Source organism: Polyergus mexicanus, unplaced genomic scaffold (assembly GCF_030449975.1).
Source record: "Polyergus mexicanus isolate NDT 795.1 unplaced genomic scaffold, iyPolMexi1.0 SCAF_12, whole genome shotgun sequence".
Classification (NCBI taxonomy): Eukaryota; Metazoa; Arthropoda; class Insecta; order Hymenoptera; family Formicidae; genus Polyergus; species Polyergus mexicanus.
The window spans coordinates 2,750,579-2,772,133 of NW_027223332.1; the positions used below are offsets into that span (position 1 = coordinate 2,750,579).

At 38.3% G+C, this 21,555-nt stretch overlaps 1 protein-coding gene across 1 annotated transcript in view; it reads left to right on the plus strand.

Annotated features, from left to right (window-relative positions):
- Nucleotides 1-8,100: 8,100 nt before the first annotated feature.
- LOC138938465 (uncharacterized) overlaps nt 8,101-21,555 on the plus strand; it is a 34,952-nt gene continuing 21,497 nt past the window's right edge. Inside the window, exon 1 of the mRNA XM_070305453.1 lies at nt 8,101-9,689. Within this exon, the coding sequence (XP_070161554.1) occupies nt 9,561-9,689 (129 nt within the window). The 5' untranslated portion in view covers nt 8,101-9,560. The remainder of the gene's footprint in view (nt 9,690-21,555) is intronic.

Here is a 21,555-nt window from a genome sequence, read left to right on the forward strand (position 1 = left end):
CATTGAGTGCTCGAATAATTAATCCGTTAATACATTTTCGTGCGAGACGGCCATTGACCGAAGAGCAATGACTTACTATGGTTGAACGATTGTGACAATGAAAGAATATGTAAATTTCTAGATTATTAGTTTTATTAATAAATATAATAACAATATAAGCGTAAAAAAGTTTCATGTGAAACTATTTTAATTTTATGTTACAAAAAAAAATCAGAACCCTTTTTTAGAATATATATATATATATATATATATATATATATATATATATATATATATATATATTATAAATAAATAATTCAAAAACATTATCAATACGTCGAGCATATAAAATTAAAAAAAATTAATTATCTTGTAATATAAGAAGATAATTCTAATTAATTATAATTATATATATATATACTGGATGGCCCATTTTAATCCATCCAGTCGAATATCTCAAAAACCAAGCCCGGAAGAGAAAAATGTTTCAAACAAAAGTTGTGTGGCTTCAAGGGGGCCATAAGATGATTACAATGATTTGACCTTGGAAAATCATTTGAAGGTCACGTGAAGGTCAACTTTAAAATCTTAAATGGAAACCCCCATTTTTTATTTAGTATTCTTGTAGCTGACATCGAGAGCTTTCCAAAACACTATAATAAAGTATTTTTTCTCATTAAGTACTCTTTTTAGAGTTATTTTATATTTTATAATCTGACATATTTTGATATAAAAAATAAAATATTTCGTAAAATATTTAATTTTTGATAATCTTACCGTAATACTTCTATGTACAGAATAATGAGACAAATCAATTAGTATAAAAAAAAAATTGTTTTTAAGAAAATTATTTACAATGTATTTTTTTAAACAATTATTTGTATATTTTATTTGTATATTTTATTTTTTATATCAAAATATGTCAGATTAGAATATAAAATAACTCAAAAAGTACTTAATGAAAAAATACTTTATTATAGTGTTTTGGAAAGCTCTCGATGTCAGCTACAAGAATACTAAATAAAGAATGAGGCTTTCCATTTAAGATTTTAAAGTTGATCTTTACATGATCTTCAAATGATTTTCCAAGGTCAAATCACTGTCACCATCTTATGGCCCCCTTGAAGCCACACAACTTTTGTTTGAAACATCTTTCTCTTCCGGGCTTGGTTTTTGAGATATTCGACTGGATGGATTAAAATGGGCCATCCAGTATATTAGTATAATTGAAATATATATATGTAAAAATAAGTACTAAAAATATATCAATACAAAATTACAAAGTTACATGATTACATCTATCAGCTTGAATATATCATTTGTATATATGAAATCCACATTTATTAGCGCTTTATGTGCGCGAAATTATTTTATAATTTGACGACGCTGTTAGAAATATACATGGATACTCTCTCATCGCGGATTGCGGTAACTCTTCGTCTTCGATTATCCGTGACGAAAGATTATCCATGACGTCGGGTACGATTTTGCGATGGCCGATGCACACGGCAACATTAACGGAACATTGCCAAAAATGATTATAATAATACGCGGTTGTGCGGCACACATTTTCGCCAAGAAATCTCGCATATTTCATAAACTACGAAGACGTAAATAGAATTCGAATTTGCAAAACGTTTCGAAGACTTGGACTTTCAAAAATAACTCGAGCGAATCTCTGATTCCGCATTTTCGAAAGATCATTACATCGTAAAAATATCTCGCTTGGAAGCGTATATTTCGAAAATATATTTTTATTTTTATTTTATTTCGGATCTCTGAAAATTGCATTCCTGAATTTCGTCAAGACCAAAATCTATTTCGCAAAGAGACCTCGACGGGAAGCAAGTCGAGTGTAATTGAACCCGTTCGCAAGATACAATGCGCGTAAAATGCGGCAGGAGGAGGATACGAATTCTTTATCGTCATCCCTCTGTGTTCGAATCAACGAACGACCGCGACGAGTTGACGCTTCTCTTCGACTGCATCTCTTCTCCTGATTGAAGCTGCAATGAGCGCTCGCTCCCCCCTTCGCCGATAACACACCGAAGTCCTTCGAGAAGGGCGGATAAGAGTAAAAAAAAAAAAACAGCAAAAGGAATCGTGACGAAGAGGCGAATAGAAGAAGAATTATCGCGCTCGTCTGGTTGTCGTCGTCCTGCGGAGGATAAGGAAGAAGAGAGCCGACAAGGACGACAAGAGAAAGAGAAAAGGAAAAAGTGAGAGAAGCGAGGAGAAAGAGCGGAACGAGAAGGAGGACGGCAGGACGAGGTCGGAGGGAGAAGGGACTGAGAGAGTAGGAAGAAATCATACGGGGTGGCGGAAACGAAAATGTGGAAGTGGTGATAGCGATGGTGGGATACCCAGTGCCGTGATCAGTTCGTTTGACGAAGGTGGCAAATAATATATCCAAAAGACATTATTTTATTTTTAAATAATTTTTTTTATATACCTATATAAAAGAGAGAAAATTTTTATTCCCAATTTTTTTTTAACAACTGTTTTATTTCAGATATTATATCATTTTTTCGCGTTCCTTCTTTCGTATAGATTGAAAAATTTATTAGTATACCGTAACAAGTCCTGGCTACCATTATTTCCTTTCAGTTCAATTCGAAAGTCATGAGTATTTTATCATAATATCAGTTGTATCTTGCACGTCATGTATTATCGTCATTTTTTTTTTTTTTTACATATTTATTTCGCGCATTTCTTGAAGGAATATTATTCTTAAAAACACACAAAAAAAAGAGACGCTAATATTTTTTATAATTAAATATACAAATTGTTATTAGTTATATAGCATATGTATTAATTTTATCTCTACGTATACGACGAGGAGTTACAATGTAAACGCGCTGATCGTCGTCGTCGGGCGCGAACGGTCCTTGTTACGGATCTGGAGGTGGCGATGGTGGCGCCGGTGGTAGCGGCGATGGTGGCGGTGATGATGGTGGCGGTGGAGGAGATAGAAGTTATGTCGCGCGCGCGAGTCGACGGGCCGCAGAGACGAGAGTGCGACGAGGAAGGAGGAAGGGGACGGGATCGTCGGGGAGGGAATGGGGAACGGAGGACTCGCACCGACGACCCTGAGATATGATAGCCCAGGGGTGGCCAACCGAGCCTGAACCGAAGCCCGAAAGAAGAAAGGAAGGTAATTCATCGCTCGCGCCACAGCCGCTGTCCCCGAGATGTATATAAACAAATCGTATTTTCGAAGCTTATTCAAAGAGACGACGTTCGTCTCTTTCTTTCTTTCTTTCTTTCTTTCTACGTACAATAAAAATTATGCTCCGAAAAAGAAGTGGAGATTGCATCGAATGAACATTGCGAGATCTAAAGGGGAAAAAAAAAAAAAAAAATGCACCATCACTAAAATATTAATAGCAAACTATATTTTTTTTCAGTCTAAAGGTGTCAAATTAATAACGTATCTTTTTTTTTTTTCCCCCAAAATCAACGATCGCAATTTTTATCGCAAACAACTCTACGCCCGTGGTGCAAAAGTTTGATATGGGCATGACATTTTTATATACCATCGAAAAGAGAAAGAGAGAAATATTTTCGAAGGAAGACCGAGAGACAATGTAAGAAACGGGATAAAGTGCAATTGATGCTTCGAGTATCGTGCGACTTGGTTACGCTCGAATCGCAGAATCGCTGAATGATCACCCCGGTGATAGCCGGTTATCATGCTCCCCCCACCCCGCTATCGCCCGCCTCGCTGCCCTCTCTGGCCTTTTTCCACCTCCGCCGAGCCCCGCTTCTCCTCGATCCCTTCGCCGCGTTGTTGTCTTTCCTCCCACCCCCGCCGACCCTCGCCTACGGTCCCAACAACCTTCCGTCTAGACGGCGCGCGCACTCACACACCCGCGGCAATCGTCACTCCTCGCGCACGGTGAGAGAGAGAAAGAGAGGGACTCTTGGTCCGTCGGCCGTGTGTATTAAGCGGCGTACACACGCGCGCGACGCCGCGTCGTCCGCGGACACGCGTCGGCGATAAAGCCTGAATAGGAGATCGCCGTCGTACTCGTCATCGTCGTTCCTCAGGTCGTATACGTGAATCGGAGGAAAAGCGCAATACTGCACGCGCCGTCTCGCGCGCGAGTCCTACAAAGTGCAGCTATAAAATCTCGCACCCTGCGAGAAGCAGAGAGAGAGAGAGAGAGAGAGAGTCATCTTTATCCTAGACACAATATAATAAAAACTACTGTCATCTTATATGAGCCTAGAATAGAAATTTTATTTTTAGTCCTCGTTTCCTTCTAGCCCTCGAAACTATTATAATTCATGTTTACCGATCATCAAGATTCTCACGTGGATTTTCATCGCGGACCATTTCCGCGTGGATGAGCGATAGGGGGTGCGGGGGGGGGGGGGAGCGGAGGAGACAATTTTCTCGTCGTCTGGTCTCATCGTCTCGCCTGCTTGGCGCGAGTCCGTTCGTGGCAAGGAGTTAATTATACGCGTTATATCGCCGGACGTATATGAAGCGGTTAATTCGGGCTGGTAAACAACGACGTAGGAATTTCGCGAGCGTGCCACGAGTGCACGCAAACACCAGCTGCGACGGGGTCGTCTCTGCTCGTCGCACAAGTAAACAAGAGACGCGCGAGAAGAGAGAAAGAGAGAGAGAGAGAGAGCTCTGTTTTTTTCGCCTCTTCCTTTCCGTCGCGCGACAATGACTGGTAGCATCGTTACCCGTTACGGTGTATCGGGGGATCGTCGACGGACAAAACGACGGAGATGGACAAACACAAACAGGCTGCCTTGAAAGATCGGCGAAGGTTCTTCCTACGTCGTCGCTGGGTGCGACCCCCTTAAGGTGCGACTTCATCGACGAGCTTGATGACATCGCCAAGAGTGCGCGCGCGAGAGCTCACCTTTCTTTCACTCTTTCGTATATCCTTTACTCTTCTTCTCGCCACTTTATCCGCTCGTGTTTCTCTTCCTTTTCTCCTTTCGATCCCACCCTGTGTTTTTCGTCCCTCGTCATATATCCCGGACATCGGCGCGGCGCGACGTCACCGTCATTACCGGCTTTCTCTCCCTTTTCTACTTTCTCTTTCTCATACCCGGTTGCTCCGGTCGACCGTACTCTCGCTAACTCTCTCTCTCTCTCTCTCTCTCTCAAATCGTCGATGGGACCCGGACCGGCTCTCTCTTTCTCTTTCGATACGGAACGACGACGATTATCTGGTAGTATCTTAACGGCGTGCGTGTACGCGCTCACGTGTGTTGTATACGCACCCGTCACATGGCATCCTCGCGTCCGCTCGTCTTATCTGGGACAATGTCGAAATTCTGTCGGAAAAATCGATCGCCTGCCGTCAATCGCGATTCCTTTTTGTTAAATCGAGAACGAGGACGCTCGATCTATTGCGTCACAATAGGCGACTAATAACGTGGTGGAACGCGAAGCACGTGGAAATTCGCGCCTACGAGAACGAATCCGTCTCCGATGATTTCATCTTTGCTTCATCTTCCCCGGCTTTGACTCGCGACAAGGCGATCGGGACATTTCGATATGTTTGTCACGTGGGATGAGACTCGCCAATATTTTTTTTTTTTTTTAAATCTGACAGCGAACGTCGCATTGCCAAAATTAAGCCGAGATGTAATCGAAAAGCGGGAAGAGAATTAATCGTGTTTATAATATTCAATATATTGAAACTGTCAAAGAAATTTGCGAATCACTCTTCGAACTTGGGGAAGATGCGAAAGGATAGAAACATTAGACACGGGAAGGATTTCTATTTGAGAAAAATGCATTTTATTTTAAAGCTAAAATTTTGTTGAGATATTTGATTACAAGAACATTTTTAGATTTAAAATATGCATAGTAAACAAGTCTTCATAGAGTGAAATCGTATACACATTTTTCATAAAATAGTCTTAGAATTCTAGAATGATTATTCATCCTCCCTACTTTTAGATACAAATATAAGTAAATGATTGACAGCTCCATCTTGGACATAATGAACGATGTGATATTTTTTTGTATATGTGTATGAAATAAAAAAACCTATAATTAATTTCTATATATTTAAAAGTTATAGACAAACAAAAAAAAAGGTTCATTATATATTTAATTAATATTATATATTATATATAATATTTCTGTATGCATTTCTGCCTAAGATATTACACTCTATTTTTTTAAAGAGGAAAAAATATTTCTGCGTTAATGATATGTATCCTAAAATCGGAGTTATTGATTTTCTCGTAGAATCCGAAATCAAATTTCGAGGTTTGCGGGTCATGGAGGCGTAACGCCGCTAACAATACGAATGCATTTCAGTGCATAATGTGCGAATGCAATTTTTAAGAACGCTACGATCGCGGTGATGTTAATCGAGTAACTCGATCAACGGCGCCATTAATCTTGAACCGAATTCGCCCAGGATCGATCCATCGACGCCGCCGTTTGGGAGCGAAATAACAAGCTGATATAATTTCAAGCGTAATTTCATCCTCCTCAGAGTACGATGCGATGCGCGAGCGAATTAACAGAATCGATTGTAATGCCCCGTTGTTACGACTAACTCGCGCGAATTACGCGCACTTAAGCGCTCGCGTTGCGCCCATTTTCTGATTGATCGTGCCTTCGACGCTATGCTCGTCTCAATTTTTCCCCCGCGATATCTGAGGACTGGGAAAAAAAAAAAAAAAAAAAAATACCGATCCCATGATTAAAGCGTGTTAGCGAACAATTTCATTGTTTATCCTTATTCGCGCCAATTTTATCTCTGGCTACCGATTTTCGTAATTGCGGAGAAATCATTCTCTCGAATGATTGTTTTCTAAATTAATCGCGCGCATTATAAATCGTAGACAATTAACAAGTTTCGATTGAATTGAAAATTTCAAAAAATGCGTGTCAATGAAAAAAAAAAAAATTAATAATCTCCTTTCCGTAATAAAAGTTTAATAAAAATGCGCGGGACAAAAAAATGTATGTTCTTTAGAATCTCGTGTATTAGGTGTACAACTTTGCTTCCGCCGTTTTCCTATAGATGGCTTTTTAGCGGTAAGTAGTGGTCGAAATAAATAGATCATAGACGTCGTGCAATAAACTTGGGCATCTGTCAACATAACCCCGTAGAAACATTAGTCGATTTGTGTCTGCATCATAAAGTTATTCTCGATTGAAAGTGTCACTTTACGAGCCAAATTCTCGTCATTTGCGGGAGATTTTAATTTTCTGCATCAATATAAAGAAATCTGCGGCTGAGGCTCATCGAATGCTCTCAAATACTTACGGTGAAGCCGCTATTAGTGAAAGAACGTGTCGTGAGTGGTTTCGACGCTTCAAGAACGATGATTTTCACGTCGAAGACCGGCATAGCGGTGGTAGAGAGAGAAGATTTTCGAAGTGCAGTTGGACGTGCGAATTTATCGTAAATCTGAGAATCGATCGTAATTAAAGCCGTTTTTCCAATTTACGTGCCACGAATAACCATGCCGCGCCGATCGCGGCGGATCGCGATACCCGTTATCTCGGTATTAATTTCTTTCGGGAGAAAGTTAAATTCCAATTATTATCGGAGCCGACGCGTGTCTTACAATCGGAAGCAAGCCCCCGTCCATCGGCGTTGCCGATGCAAACGCTGCATCTGGGAACGTTCGAGAAAGACAGAGACACGAGAACGCTCGCCGAGCGTGCGAGCGAGCACGCGGAATGCGGATGATTTTTGCGTCGTGCGACGACACGCCAGGCTAATCAGCCGGTGGATCACATACACACGGAATGCAGCGTCTGATGGCGTGTCGAACGAGTGGGAGCGAGCGAGAAGAAACAGAGAGAGAGAGAGAGAAAGATTGGAAGAGAAAGCGGTCGGTGGTGAGTCTCTCCGCTGCCTGCACCCTACGGGGAGACGAGACGAGACGAGACGCGACGCGACGCTTCGCGAGGAGAAGAGCGAGAGGGGAAGGTAAATGCGGCCACTGCGCCGGCGGCGGCGGCGGCGGCGGCGGCGGCGGCGGTGGTAATGATGATGGTGCGATGGGAGCCGAAGGGGAAACGCTGTGCGGCTTGGCGAGCGCGGGGAGGTGCGGGGAGTGGGAAGAGCGGCGGGGACGCGATGAAGAGGGGAAGGGTGGCGGAGCGGCGACGGTGCTGCGGCCTGACAGACACCGGACGCGTTCAGTCTGCCGTCGAACCTGGTATGCGACGGTTCTTGTGTCGACGAGCGTCCTCGTCGTCGCTATCGCTGCCGCGACACGAAGGACCTGTCCTCGCTCCGATTTCTCTCTCTGTCGCGCGCGCGCGCGCGCCGCGATCCGTGCGGAAACGACGTCGAGCATTCACGGATATCCCTGTATTTGTTCCGTTCCAAGAGATACGAGAGAACGAACGAACGAACGAACGAACGAACGAGTACCGTCGGCGCGAGATTGACACCAAACGCGTGTGACTTTCACAACGACGCGACGCATTGACGTTTCTCTCCTGCATCTCTCCAGCGAGCGGCGAGAACTCGGCCAACAACTTGTCCCTCTTTGCCGGATTTCTCTCCCTTTCTCTCTCTCTCTCTCTCTCTCTCTCTCTCTCTGTCCGCGCTACTTCAATACGCTCCTTCTGTTCCCTCTCTGGTTGTCGCGTTCCCTTCTGCTCCCTTGACCGTGAGACGAATTCATATACGAGGGCGGAGATCCCTAGATAGTACGTAACGGTGGATTTCTCGGAATGAGAAGCAAGGGCCTCCGATGGAAAGATTGAAAAATCTTGGCGGACTGGCGAATGTGCAACGAGCGACGCGAGCGCGCGAGATGATTTCGGGAGTCAAGGTCGGGCCTGTCTAGACTACCGCCTGCCTGTCATACATCTCGACGTCATTCAACGTCTGCGAGACGGCGTGCGCGCGCGCAAACGCCAGCAGACTTTCCGATAATACTGACTGGCGGAGAAGTGTGCATATACAGAATCACTCGCGTCCCTCTCCTCTTCTCTCGGAAATCTCTGGGAATTTCTACGTTACGCGAGGAGATAGCGGACGGTTGGACGCGTCGGAGAAGTGAGAAAGAGAGAGAGAGAGAGAGAGAGAGAGGGGCCACCTCCCTTCCTCTCGCGATACACGACGGTAGGGGAGGGGATAACACACGGCGACGGAGTCGCGTCGCTGCTCCCATTAGATGCAAGCCGTTAAACGACCGTAACGCTTATGGTCAAGTGGGATCGCCGCCGTAGCACCGGATACAATCGAATTAAGTGGGAACGGGGTCGCTTCCTCCTAACGGGGCCCCCGGCCGATCGATCGTCGGGGTGGACCAAGCACGGGGATCGAACGCGTGCTATCTAGTGCTTTCATCTGTCAATTAGCCAGATGGAAAATTTCATCGCGCGACCAAGAGAATAATAGTAATAATAATAATTGGTGAGATCGCGGTGCGGCCGTCGCGACGAAGAAGAGAGGAAAACGAGGCTCCCTTGAGAGAACTTGTCCGAGGAAATCGCGGTGGGCGATAAGTGTCGGTTGGTGGTGCGCGTTTATGTCGACTCGGCAACGGGAACGGCCGACGTCGACGGCCAGTGGTTGTTTCCGGCAGGCCGACGGCAACCTGGCGGTTCCTCCGTTCAAATGAAGTTGAGGCGTCGCTACATGCAGACGCTCGGCGTCTCCGTCAAACAGCTGCGCAGGAAACTACTCGAGTTGGGCGCGCGAATCCTCCACGTCCAGGGGTCGAAACCGCGCGACATGGCACTAGTGGTACGTGAGTGTAACGCCAGTCGAGAAAATGCCTTTCTCGCTTTATATCTTCTTTCTCGACGGGCGATTATATCGGACCAGTCGAATAAAATTCCGGAAAGTACACACACCCCCCCGATTTTTTTCCAACTCAGTATACTTACGTATTTTCACACCGTCTAATTGCGAATATATCATAGCGAAAATTGGCGACTACTTGATTTTCATGGTAAAAAACCATGAAAAATCCAGAAAAATTATAGTTTTTTACGCTTATCTCAGTAAATACGGAGAATCATGATAAATGCTTTAGACGAAAGTTTTAGAACTCACGGAGATAAACAAGTTAGGTTCTATACATTTTCACCGTACGAATAATAGTTTTCGAGCAAATGGAGTGTAAAGAGTAACAGCGTTAAAATCCTAACTTTAGAGTGCTTTTTAACTGTGAGTCCCCATTGTAAACTCATATGGGGAACCTCGCTTTGCGTGAAAAATTACAAACCCATGTGGAATCGTATATGTACCGATATAAGATTTAGATTCCATCGTTTTTGTCGAAAACTATCACTCGTACGGCAAAAATGAATAGGACATAAAATGTTTATCTCCGTGAGATCTAAAACTTTTGTCTAAAGCATTTGTCATGATTTTCCGTATTTACTGAGATAAGCGTAAAAAGAACTATAATTTTCATGGTGACAACCATGAAAATCAAAGAGTCGCCAATCTTCGCTGCGATATTCGTAATCAGCGCATCAAGATACGTAAGAATATCGAGTTTTAAAAAAATCGGGGACGAGCACTTTTCGGAACCTACAATCATTTTTTTGTACGATGATCGTGCAAGAAATTGTATTATCCTATGAAAAATATTTTCTTCGAAAGAAATTTCTTTTCACATATTTTATTTCCTTTATATATTTAATGATAGAGGACATTTCATTGCGTCAAGTTTTAATGACACTTCTCTGACGGATATATCTAGAAGAGATTGATCGATATAATTTCAGATATCATGGGATTGATATAAGATCTATGTGTTTATCTGTGACAATTACCGTAAGGATATATCTTTAACAAGCACTCGCCGCTCTAACGTCAAACATCTGAATCTGTCATTTCACCTCGCGAAAATTTGAAGCGCGAATTTATTCGCGCTTCTTCAATCTCCATTATTCAACATCCTGTTAATGAAGCCTGAAACGAAATTTTCGCACAAGTGAAACTAATTTAAAATTAACCGGGAGACAAGTTTCTGCTCATCCATTTAAACGCTTAAAACTTAATTTGCAAAAGTCCTTCAAATTTCGATGTAAATATCCTCATAATTAAAAGCGATAAAATCAATTATACAAGTTGTCGTTCAAATTTCGCATTTCATTTATGTCGTATAGGGAATTCTGTAAATATACAATCATGTCTCTATTAATTTAAATAAATATTACGAGAATGTAAATCGAAACGATTTAAAAAAAAAAAAAAAAAAAAAAAAAAAAAAAATATGCTCTTTGGTTTGTCCATTATTTACGAAGCGGGGCAGCGAATTCTCTAAAGAGGGAATGTTGCGGCTGGACATTTACGATGGGTCAGGAATATTTAATATCGCGGTTCTAGGCGAAAGTATATTGTTCGAGATTTTATTTCACCTGACAGCCAACGTATACATATACGCGCGTACACTAGCGAAATAAATTATAACGGACGTGCACGGGCGAAAGTGTTTTATACGTTGAGTGTGCGCGCGAAAAAAAAATATCAATTCTTCCGAGTTGATCTTTTCGATACCCTGGTACACCTTGCGTAGATAATTTACATACGTAGAACGAAGGGATAATATGGGACTCGAATATTGCACCAGACGCGGTTTTGAATTTCAAAGATCAGACAAAGATGAGATCTAATAATGCGGTTTCTCCTCGTGCGCGTAGATTTTCATTAAGTAGATCTTAGACGTTAGGATAGAATGCTCTCTTGGAACGCTATAAAAAGCTTCTCGGAGTTTATTTTCAGATGTTGAATTTAACCATAAAATAGTTCATAAATCTTCATCTTGGTTGATCCCTTATATTTTTTAGTCCCTTGTACACAATAATATTTATTAGAATCTATTAATGTTATCCCTAGCTTGCTTGACAGCTGTATATTTTATACACGTGCAGAGAGCTTGTACTTTCTCGAAGCTAAAAGAAGCTCATCTCTTTTTCGATACTAAAATAATTTTTGATATACACACATATATGTCTGTGATAAACATAAATGAAATTTAAAGAAACAAAGTGAGGAAGCGCTGTAAATATGTTATCTCTCGTGATTATCTATACAAATTTCCATCAGATTTTATGTAGATCGATTTTATGCAGACTTTAAATCATTCTTATTTTAAGAATAGATTTTTAATTAAATGTTCAACAGATATATAATAAAACAAAAAAAAGAAGATATAATATTATACATAAGCAAAAAAAAAAACAATTAAAAATTCTATTTTAAATCATATATACAGGGTGTCCCATTTTAAAAGGCCCACTCAAATATCTCAGAAACACTGCGTTGAATCGAAAAATGTTTCAAACAAAAGTTGTGTGGCTTCAAGGGGGCCATAAGATGGTGACAATGATTTGACCTTGGAAAATTATTTGAAGGTCCTGTGAAGGTCAATTTTAAAATATTAAATGGAAACCCCCATTTTTTATTGAGTATTCTTGTAGTTTGCCTTGAGAGCTTTTCACAACACTATAATAAAGTATATTTTCATTAAGTACTTTTTGAGTTATTTTATATTTTATTCTGACATATTTTGATATAAAAAATTAAATATCTCGTAAAATATTTAGTTTTTGATAATCTTACCGTAATACTTCTATGTACAGAATAATGAGACAAATCCATTAGTATAAAAAGAAAAAAATTGTTTTTAAGAAAATTATTTACAATGTATTTTTTTAAACAATTATTTGTTTTTTTTGGCACTAATTAATTTGTCTTATTATTCTGTACATAGAGGTATTACGGTAAAATTATCGAAAACTGAATATTTTACGAAATATTTTATTTTTTATATCAAAATATGTCAGATTAAAATATAAAATAACTCAAAAAGTACTTAATAAAAAAATACTTTATTATAGTGTTTTGGAAAGCTCTCGATGTCAGCTACAAGAATACTAAATAAAAAATGGGGGTTTCCATTTAAGATTTTTAAGTTGACCTTCACATGACCTTCAAATGATTCTCCAATGTCAAATCATTGTCACCGTCTTATGGCCCCCTTGAAGCCACGCAACTTTTATTTGAAACATTTTTCGATTTAACGCAGTGTTTCTGAGATATTTGAGTGGGTCCTTTAAAATGGGACACCCTGTATATATAAACTCATAAAATCTCAAAGAGGAATGATTAAGAATTCTAAGCTTGAACGTTCGAGATATCGCTTGATACGGAACTAGTACATGTCCGGACATTATATGGTATCTGGAACACCGAGACCAATCCCGTCGTCTCTCTCTCTCTCTTTTCCTCCCTCTTCGCGAGGATGTGCCGAGCAGGCGTCGCGACGACGAGGAAAAAAAGGAGAGGAAGGAGGAGAAGAAGTGAGATGAACGGGGATGGAAAGGCGCACTCGAAAACACTCGCGTCGAACACGGAGCGCGAGAGGTGGTACAATAAAAAAAGGGGGGAACACGAGAGAGAGAGAGAGAGAGAGAGAAGCCATTACACTGTCTGCCTTGTATGTTTCTTCCGTCTGGCCCAGAATGCGAGGCAGGCTTTCACTGCAGTTTTCTCGTCTGGGTCGACTGCTCCGCTTTTACATCTCGTTTCTTCTCGCGCCCCCCCCCCCTCTCTCTTTCTCCTTCGTGGGAGAAAGAGAGAGAGCGAGCGAGCGTGCACGTCGATCGATACCTTCACGTGGCACTTTTAAATGTCATCAGCCTACGATTTCCGAGGTAGGTCTCGCAAGCGAGAATCTCGAAGAACGGCAGTTCGTTAGTTGACTCTGTGACACGCTGACCTTTTTTAACCCTCACAAATCAGTAGATATCGCGTGAGGTCTTAAAGAGGTCTTTTCATTTTAATAATCGTTTTTTTTTAACCGGGTCACGAAGTCACCAGTATCGAAATTTATGGCGCTTAAAATTGTAATTGCGAAACGAGTCTGTCCATTTACTTCCTTTACGGTTAATTTGACAAAACTGTTTAATATTTTATGTTAAATATCTTCGTAATTTTGTAAGAAAAACGTGAATTTTAATTCACGGTTACGATAAGGAAATGTCGAATCTGCAAGTTGATTCCACATTTTTTTTTTTTTAATAATCAGTTAAAATTGACAATAATATTTTGTAAATTATTCTTGATTTATATCGGTGAAGGGAATCGAATAAAATCGTAAATAGAATGTATTATCATAAATCTCTTAATATTGTTTTCTTGAAATCGATAAATTAAGGAATGCGATGTGATGGTTCGCGAGAACCATATATAGGAAGCGTAATTTATTTTATCGGTAATATCGTCAGACGCTACGCGATATATAAAACTTTTCTTTTTTATTATTCGTGAGATACTTGTCTGTATAAACAAGACAAGAATGTATCTCTCTCTATTCCACAGTTAGATTCTAGGGCTACTTAAATACCAACAAATTGAAAGGCATTCCATTCGGTGGAGGATCATAAAATGGCCTTAAAGACGCTCCGTTTTATGAACCTTCTTTTCAAAGTAGAACTCAGTGTTTATCCATGTCGCTAAGAAAGCGATAAAAATGTCGACGTCGCTTCGCGATAAGCGAGTCGTAAATACATTTACGCGCGCGAGCGCAGATTCGATTCATCGTTTACGCATGAAAAACACTTTAACAAATGCGCGAACAATTTATTTCCGCTAAAATATGCGAGCCGCAAATCGGCAGATGATCGTTGGTCTATTTTTTTCAATAATATTTATATAACTTTCTGTCTAAAAAAAAACAGATTTAAATAAATAAAAAGACTCTGGCTACGTCACAAACGACGATGAATCTTCGGAACGTTGTTGAGAAAAATATATACTGGGTGGCTCATTTTAATCTCCTCACGTAAATATCTCAAAAATCAAGCCCGGAAGAGAAAAATGTTTCGGACAAAAGTTGTTTGGTTTCGAGGGGGCCGTAAGACGGTACCATTGGTTTGACCTTGGAAAATCATTTGAAGGTCATGTGAAGGTCAACTTTAAGATCTTAAATGGAAACCCCCATTTTTTATTTTGCATTCATGTAGCTTATCTCAAGGGCTTTCCAAAGCACTATAATAAAGTATTTTTTTGAGTTATTTTATATTTTAATCTGGCATATTTTGATATAAAAAATTAAATATCTCGTAAAATATGCAGTCTTCGATAATCTTACCGTAATACTTTTATGTACAGAATAATGAGACTTAAATACGAACAAATTGAAAGGCATATATATATATATATATATATATATATATATATATATATATATATATATATATAAAAGCTGTTCATGAGGAAATGCTGTGTTTTTGAAATGGAGCGATCTTTTTGTTTCTCGGAAAAAGGCTAATCTTTCGGCGGAGATTCGTTGAACGGCGGATCTAACGGTTGCTCTAATCACGCTCGTTAGTATAGCGAGCACGGCACGCTCGTTAACATGCGTCGGCTCGTAGCACGACACGCCGTGCGCATAATTCGTGCCTATGTAAGTGCACGCGCGCGTATTTAACCGCTAAGAGTAGAAGACACTGCACAATGAGCGAATATCTCTCTCTCTCTCTCTCTCTCTCTCTCTTTTAAACACGTTCGCGAATAAGATCGTTTAAATCAGGAAACAAAACGCGTTACTGTTATATCCATTTAAATCATATACTCGTTAATTTTCGAGTTAACGTTGTGTGAAATGATTGAGAAGATATGCTTGGTACAAACTGGACATACATTAGAGATATATCTCAATTGATCATAAGAATCGCTTAATATTCTTTATAGAATTAAATTACCATTATTAATCCTATAATATTTTACGGTGCGTTATTAATGGGAAATAATGTTCAATTAAATTTAGTCGTATAAAAATTTAATTAGATTTATATAGAAATATATATTTTTTGCACGGGGATTTACCGTTCGGAGACTACAGCGTATTTTTTTTTAAATCAGCACGCGGATAAGTCGTAAACGGGATAAACAAGTTAGAAACGCTTCGGAATATTTTCCAATTTATTTTCACGCTCTTAGATTTGTTCGAAGAAAGCCCATGTGCGTATCAGGCACGGTCGTCATCTTAAGAAAAAACGCCATGCTTACGCGTGGGCCGCCTACGCATAATGAGCAAATATTAGTTCAAATCGAAAATTAGGTCAATAGTCGACGTTTTTTTTTTTTTTTTTTTTTTAATTTTATTAAGCTGCCCGGAGTCGAGAACCGTGGGAAACGACAGCGGGAACGCTTACACGAGTACCTCCTTATACGAGGGTGACTCGCTCGATCATATCGCATGCACGCTATATCGAACATACGATTTGACGCTCATCGTGTCTGATAAATTAAATATCTAAATAGATCTAAAAAGAGTTTCTGGGGTTTTTTTTTTTTTTTTTTTACATGTAACATGTCAAAAAGTCATTTTCCTAAATAAAAACATGAGTCGATTAAAAGCGAACATTTGTGGATGCATTGCAGATATTGACGAATAATCTTAATTAATTATTAGATAAAATTGATAAAATTCATGAAAAACTGTAATAGAAAAATTGTAATGTCATAATAAAAAAAAATATATATATATAGGTATATATTATGATTTAAAATTGAATTTTATACAATAATACAAAAATATAAAACATTTAATTATTAATAAATATTATATTGTGATTTTTATTATTTTAGAAGCTCATACTTTCATTGAATTATATAAATATAAATACAAGAAATTTAATATTTACAATTTTATCCGAGAATAATGTAAATTTGAATGTATATCATAATTATCGGAAGAATGGCGATTATTCTTTTGGACATGGAAGATACGCATTTAGCATCTAAAAATATACATATTTTATATATACAGGGTGTCCCATTTTAAAGGACCCACTCAAATATCTCAGAAACACTGCGTTAAATCGAAAAATGTTTCAAACAAAAGTTGTGTGGCTTCAAGGGGACCATAAGATGGTGACAATGATTTGACCTTGGAAAATCATTTGAAAGTCATGTGAAGGTCAACTTTAAAATCTTAAATAGAAACCCCCATTTTTTATTTAGTATTCTTGTAGCTGACATCGAGGGCTTTCCAAAACACTATAATAAAGTATTTTTTTATTAAGTACTTTTTGAGTTATTTTATATTTTAATCTGACATATTTTGATATAAAAAATAAAATATCTCGTAAAATATTTAGTTTTTGATAATCTTACCGTAATACTTCTATGTACAGAATAATGAGACAAATCAATTAGTATAAAAAAAAAATTGTTTTTGAGAAAATTATTTACAATGTATTTTTTTATTGACTCACTCTACTACTATGGAGGTCAGATTTTAATAACGACATCCTTGTTATGTATAGTACATAGTACAAGCAAGCCATTCTCATAAATAGAACTGCAGGAATGGATGGCTCAGATGACACAGCATCCGTTTCTCTCGAATTATAAAAAATTAAATAAAAAGCTGATCGTAGAAAAATAAATCTTGATTTTCGCGAATTAATTTTGTATGAAAAGCTCATAGAAAAAAAATCGCGAATTTTCTTCTCACTAATTGTATTCATTAATTAAGCTATTTTAACTGCATTCTATCAAATCATACAATATTATCAATTCAATATTTTACACTTGTTCTTGGACTTTAATTAAATGTAAAGAATTAAAAAATTTTAGAAATTTCAACTTTTCACTCAATAGAACCATGATACATAAATTTCCTTAACACGATACCCGCCGATAATCGACTATCGTAAAATTCATATTTTCACGTTATTTTATCCGAGCGATAAAAATGTTACACCAGCTTATGCAGTGAAAAAAAAAAAAAAAAAAACGTTAACGCACGCGAAATATCTCACGCGTATCCCGCAAATTGTAATCGGACAATTACAATCCCTCTTGCATTAATTATCCGAAGCGGCACGAAACGCGCCTTGTTTTCAGCTTGAAATTGGTGTAATTTGCGCCTCGATGTGCGAGAAATTTGTTCGTAAGAATGTACGAGAAAAGAATAAACGCGCTTCCGCGCGCGCTCGGCAACGAGTCCTCTCTATCTGTCAGGGCATAAAGCATAGCGGCGGAATAATTTTCTCGGGTGTAAAGCGACGCTTCGCCGGTGATGCAACGGCGAAAAACTTGGAAACGGAGATGAGAGGTTACATATCCGCGTTATATTCTTTTATTCCGCGGTAAACAACCGCGCGGGAAAGAAAACACCGAGTAACTCGCGCGTCGTGGTCTCTTAGCCGATTAGAGGGAGAAAGGGGGGAGAACGTTCGTTAAAAGAATCGAGGAAAAATAATTATTCTTTTATACGCATCCATTAATTATATTTGATGGCACGAAGTTTTGTTTATAAAGAGGTGTGCGCGCTATAAAAATTCTCGTATAAAGTTTAATAAAATTTGAAGGATGTATTTATATTAATACTTATCAGTTAGTAATTGAATTGGGATAAAGTTCCGAATAGGTGAACCCTCCGATTTTTTTGAAACTACACTATTTTCTGTATTTTTGAACGCTGATTACGAATATGATAATGAAAATTTGCGACAAGGTCATTTTCAAGGTCAAAACTCAAAAAAACTGAAAAAATATAACTTTTTAGACATTATTTCGATAAATATTGACGTAAGAAAAAAATGTTTCAAATAAAAGTTGCAGTTCTTAAAAAAATACATCATTTATGTTCTATAAATTTTTTGCGTAAAACTGATAGTTTTCGAAAAAAATTAGCGCAACCCCAAAAAAGTTGCAAACCCATGTGGAACCTCGCTTCGCGTGGAAAGTAATAAACCCATGTGGAATCGTATATGTACTGCAAAGTACATGCTTAGATGGGAGAACAGATATAAGATTTAGATTCCATCGTTTTTGTTGAAAACTGTCACTCGTACGGTAAAAATTAATAGGACACAAAATGTTTTTCTCTGTAAGATTTAAAATTTTTATGGGTTTTTCATAATTTTCACTATGAAAATGAGAAATGCACCAATTTTCACTATGATATTCGTAATCAGTGCATCAAAATATGTAAGAATACTGAGTTACAAAAAAATCAGAGGTGAGCACTTTTCGGAACTTCACCCGCCATTTTTAGTCTTTAACATCGATTTTCTCGAAAACTTTCAGTTTTACGCAAAAAATTTATAGAACATAAACGATGTATTTTTACAAGAACTACAACTTTTATTTGAAACATTTTTTTCTTACATCAATATTTATCGAAATAATATCTAAAAAGTTATATTTTTTCAGTTTTTTTGAGTTTTGACCTTGAAAATGACCTTGTCGCAAATTTTCATTATCATATTCGTAATCAGCGTTAAAAAATACAAAAAATAGTGTAGTTTCAAAAAAAATCGGAGGGTTCGGAACTTTATCCAAAGATCTTCTCCCATGAATATAAAGCAATTAATTTCCTCATTTTCTGAACACATTTTAATTGTATAAAATTTCAATCAAAGTTGTTATTATCGAGTGATGTATTTTATTACAATATCGTATGGTATATTCAGGATACGAGGTGAACTTATGAGAATAATACATTAACGGTATCCGTGAAAAAAAAAAAAAAAAAAGAAGCCGCTTCCGCATTGAAACGCGTCGATGCTTATCGCGGTCTAAAAAGCGCCCGTGGCGCCGTAACAATTTTAAAGGACATGTCGCAATCATCGCGTCTAGACGGTTCGCCGACGCTATTATCCGGGTCTCGTTAACGCTTATCTCTGTCAAACGGGAAGCGTCTACGCAACGCCAGGCGAATTGCGTAAGTGTGCGTATATATCCCTCCCCCTTCCCCTATTCTCATGCACTTCCATCGAGCGCGCAGATTGCGTCACGTTTTACGCTTTTCTGCCCCCCCCCCCCCTCTCTCTCTCTTTCTCCGTTCCAGCCTATTGACCTCCGTCTATCCGGACACGCGGAATTAATCCCCTATAGATCCGCGTCGTCGAATTACACTCGCGACAATCATCATCAAATTCTCAAAATTCTGAAACAATCGTCCTGCAATTTTTTAATAATAATAATAATAACTCGAAGGATTTTTTTCTATTTTTTTATTACATTTATTTATATTTTTCTTATTTTTATTATAAGATTTTTATTTCTTATTTTTATTATAAGATTTTTATTTTTATTTTTATTTTTATGCATAACCAACTTTGCATAAACTAACATTTTATATTCTTTACATATAGATTAGATTAAATATTTAATGATATAGTATTGTATATATTCAAAATATATGCAAGATTAATTATAATGATTATATATATATATATATATATATATATATATATATACATATATATTTTAAAGATAATTGAATTATATCCATTTTTATATACAATTTAATTGTGTGGACAAAAAAAAATTTTTTTTTTCAGAATATGCATAATATGCGTAATTATAGATTTTATTTTCTATGCAAAATAGTTGAATTGTTTTTGTAAAAAAAAAAAAAAAAAAAAAAAAAAAAAAAAAAAAAAAAAGTTCCGGTTTAACATCAATTCTTATTAAATCTTTGACGCGGGCTTTATTCACGTTTTTTCGTTTTTTCACACTTTCTCTTTTCGCTGCTACGAGTTAATGAAATTATTGACGGGAGGACAAGAATTGCACGTTGAATGATAATTGATAGGGTAATCGCATAACGAATATACGCGACATAACTACTGTGCGACATAATGCAAACATAACGGGAATTAGTCGCATTATAAATATGGTAATGTCCAAGTCACTGGCATCTCATGCAAATTGGGTTACTTGCAAAAGATCTGATGGCGTGTGTGTAGGATTGTCTCCTCGTGTATCATTTGGCGTAATGGCGAATAAGAGTGCGCGTACCGCAAACGAAACCCGTTAGATCATCAAGTCTTGCACGAGCAATCCCTGCATATTCATATTTAAGTGAAATGCCTCAGGGTACACTCGACGTGTTTGCCAATTTTAATATATAATTACGTAACAATAATCGATATCCAGTGTCAATCAAAATCAAATAAACATTTTATCTTTCCAATTTAATTTCTTAAAGAGAGAAGAGCGAGATGAAGAAGTGCGGAAGAGTCATTACTCTTCCGCATATTCAGCGAGATCGTATTAAACGAATGAAATTACATTAGACAAGTTTCGCAAGAGGAATTTCTAAATCGTATAATCGGGAAAATTTATCATCGATATTATAAAGGAACCGATTTGCCGCTCGGATCAATTGACAGAGAAACGTGTCTCTATAAAAGATCTAAATAGAGTACATTGTTCAAATGTTGAAAGTCATTGCAGATAATTTTCCCACGATCGAACGCTTTTTGCGGGGGTCAACGCGAGCTCACAGCGTAGCGTACCCGGATTTTATTATACTCGCTCGCGCACAACGCAGAGCGTCAAACGCGCGTTGATTTACAATCACTCCGTATCGAAGGCAAAGATTGTATAAAATACGACTCGGTTCATCGAGATCGATAGGCGGTACGACGAAACGATTGCGCTGACAGTGGAATGAAAATGTAAGAATAAAATCGCCGAGATTAAAGACTTGTGCACACTATATTCCTATAATACAGGATGTCCCATTTTAAAGGACCCACTCAAATATCTCAGAAACACTGCGTTAAATCGAAAAATGTTTCAAACAAAAGTTGTGTGGCTTCAAGGGGGCCATAAGATGATGACA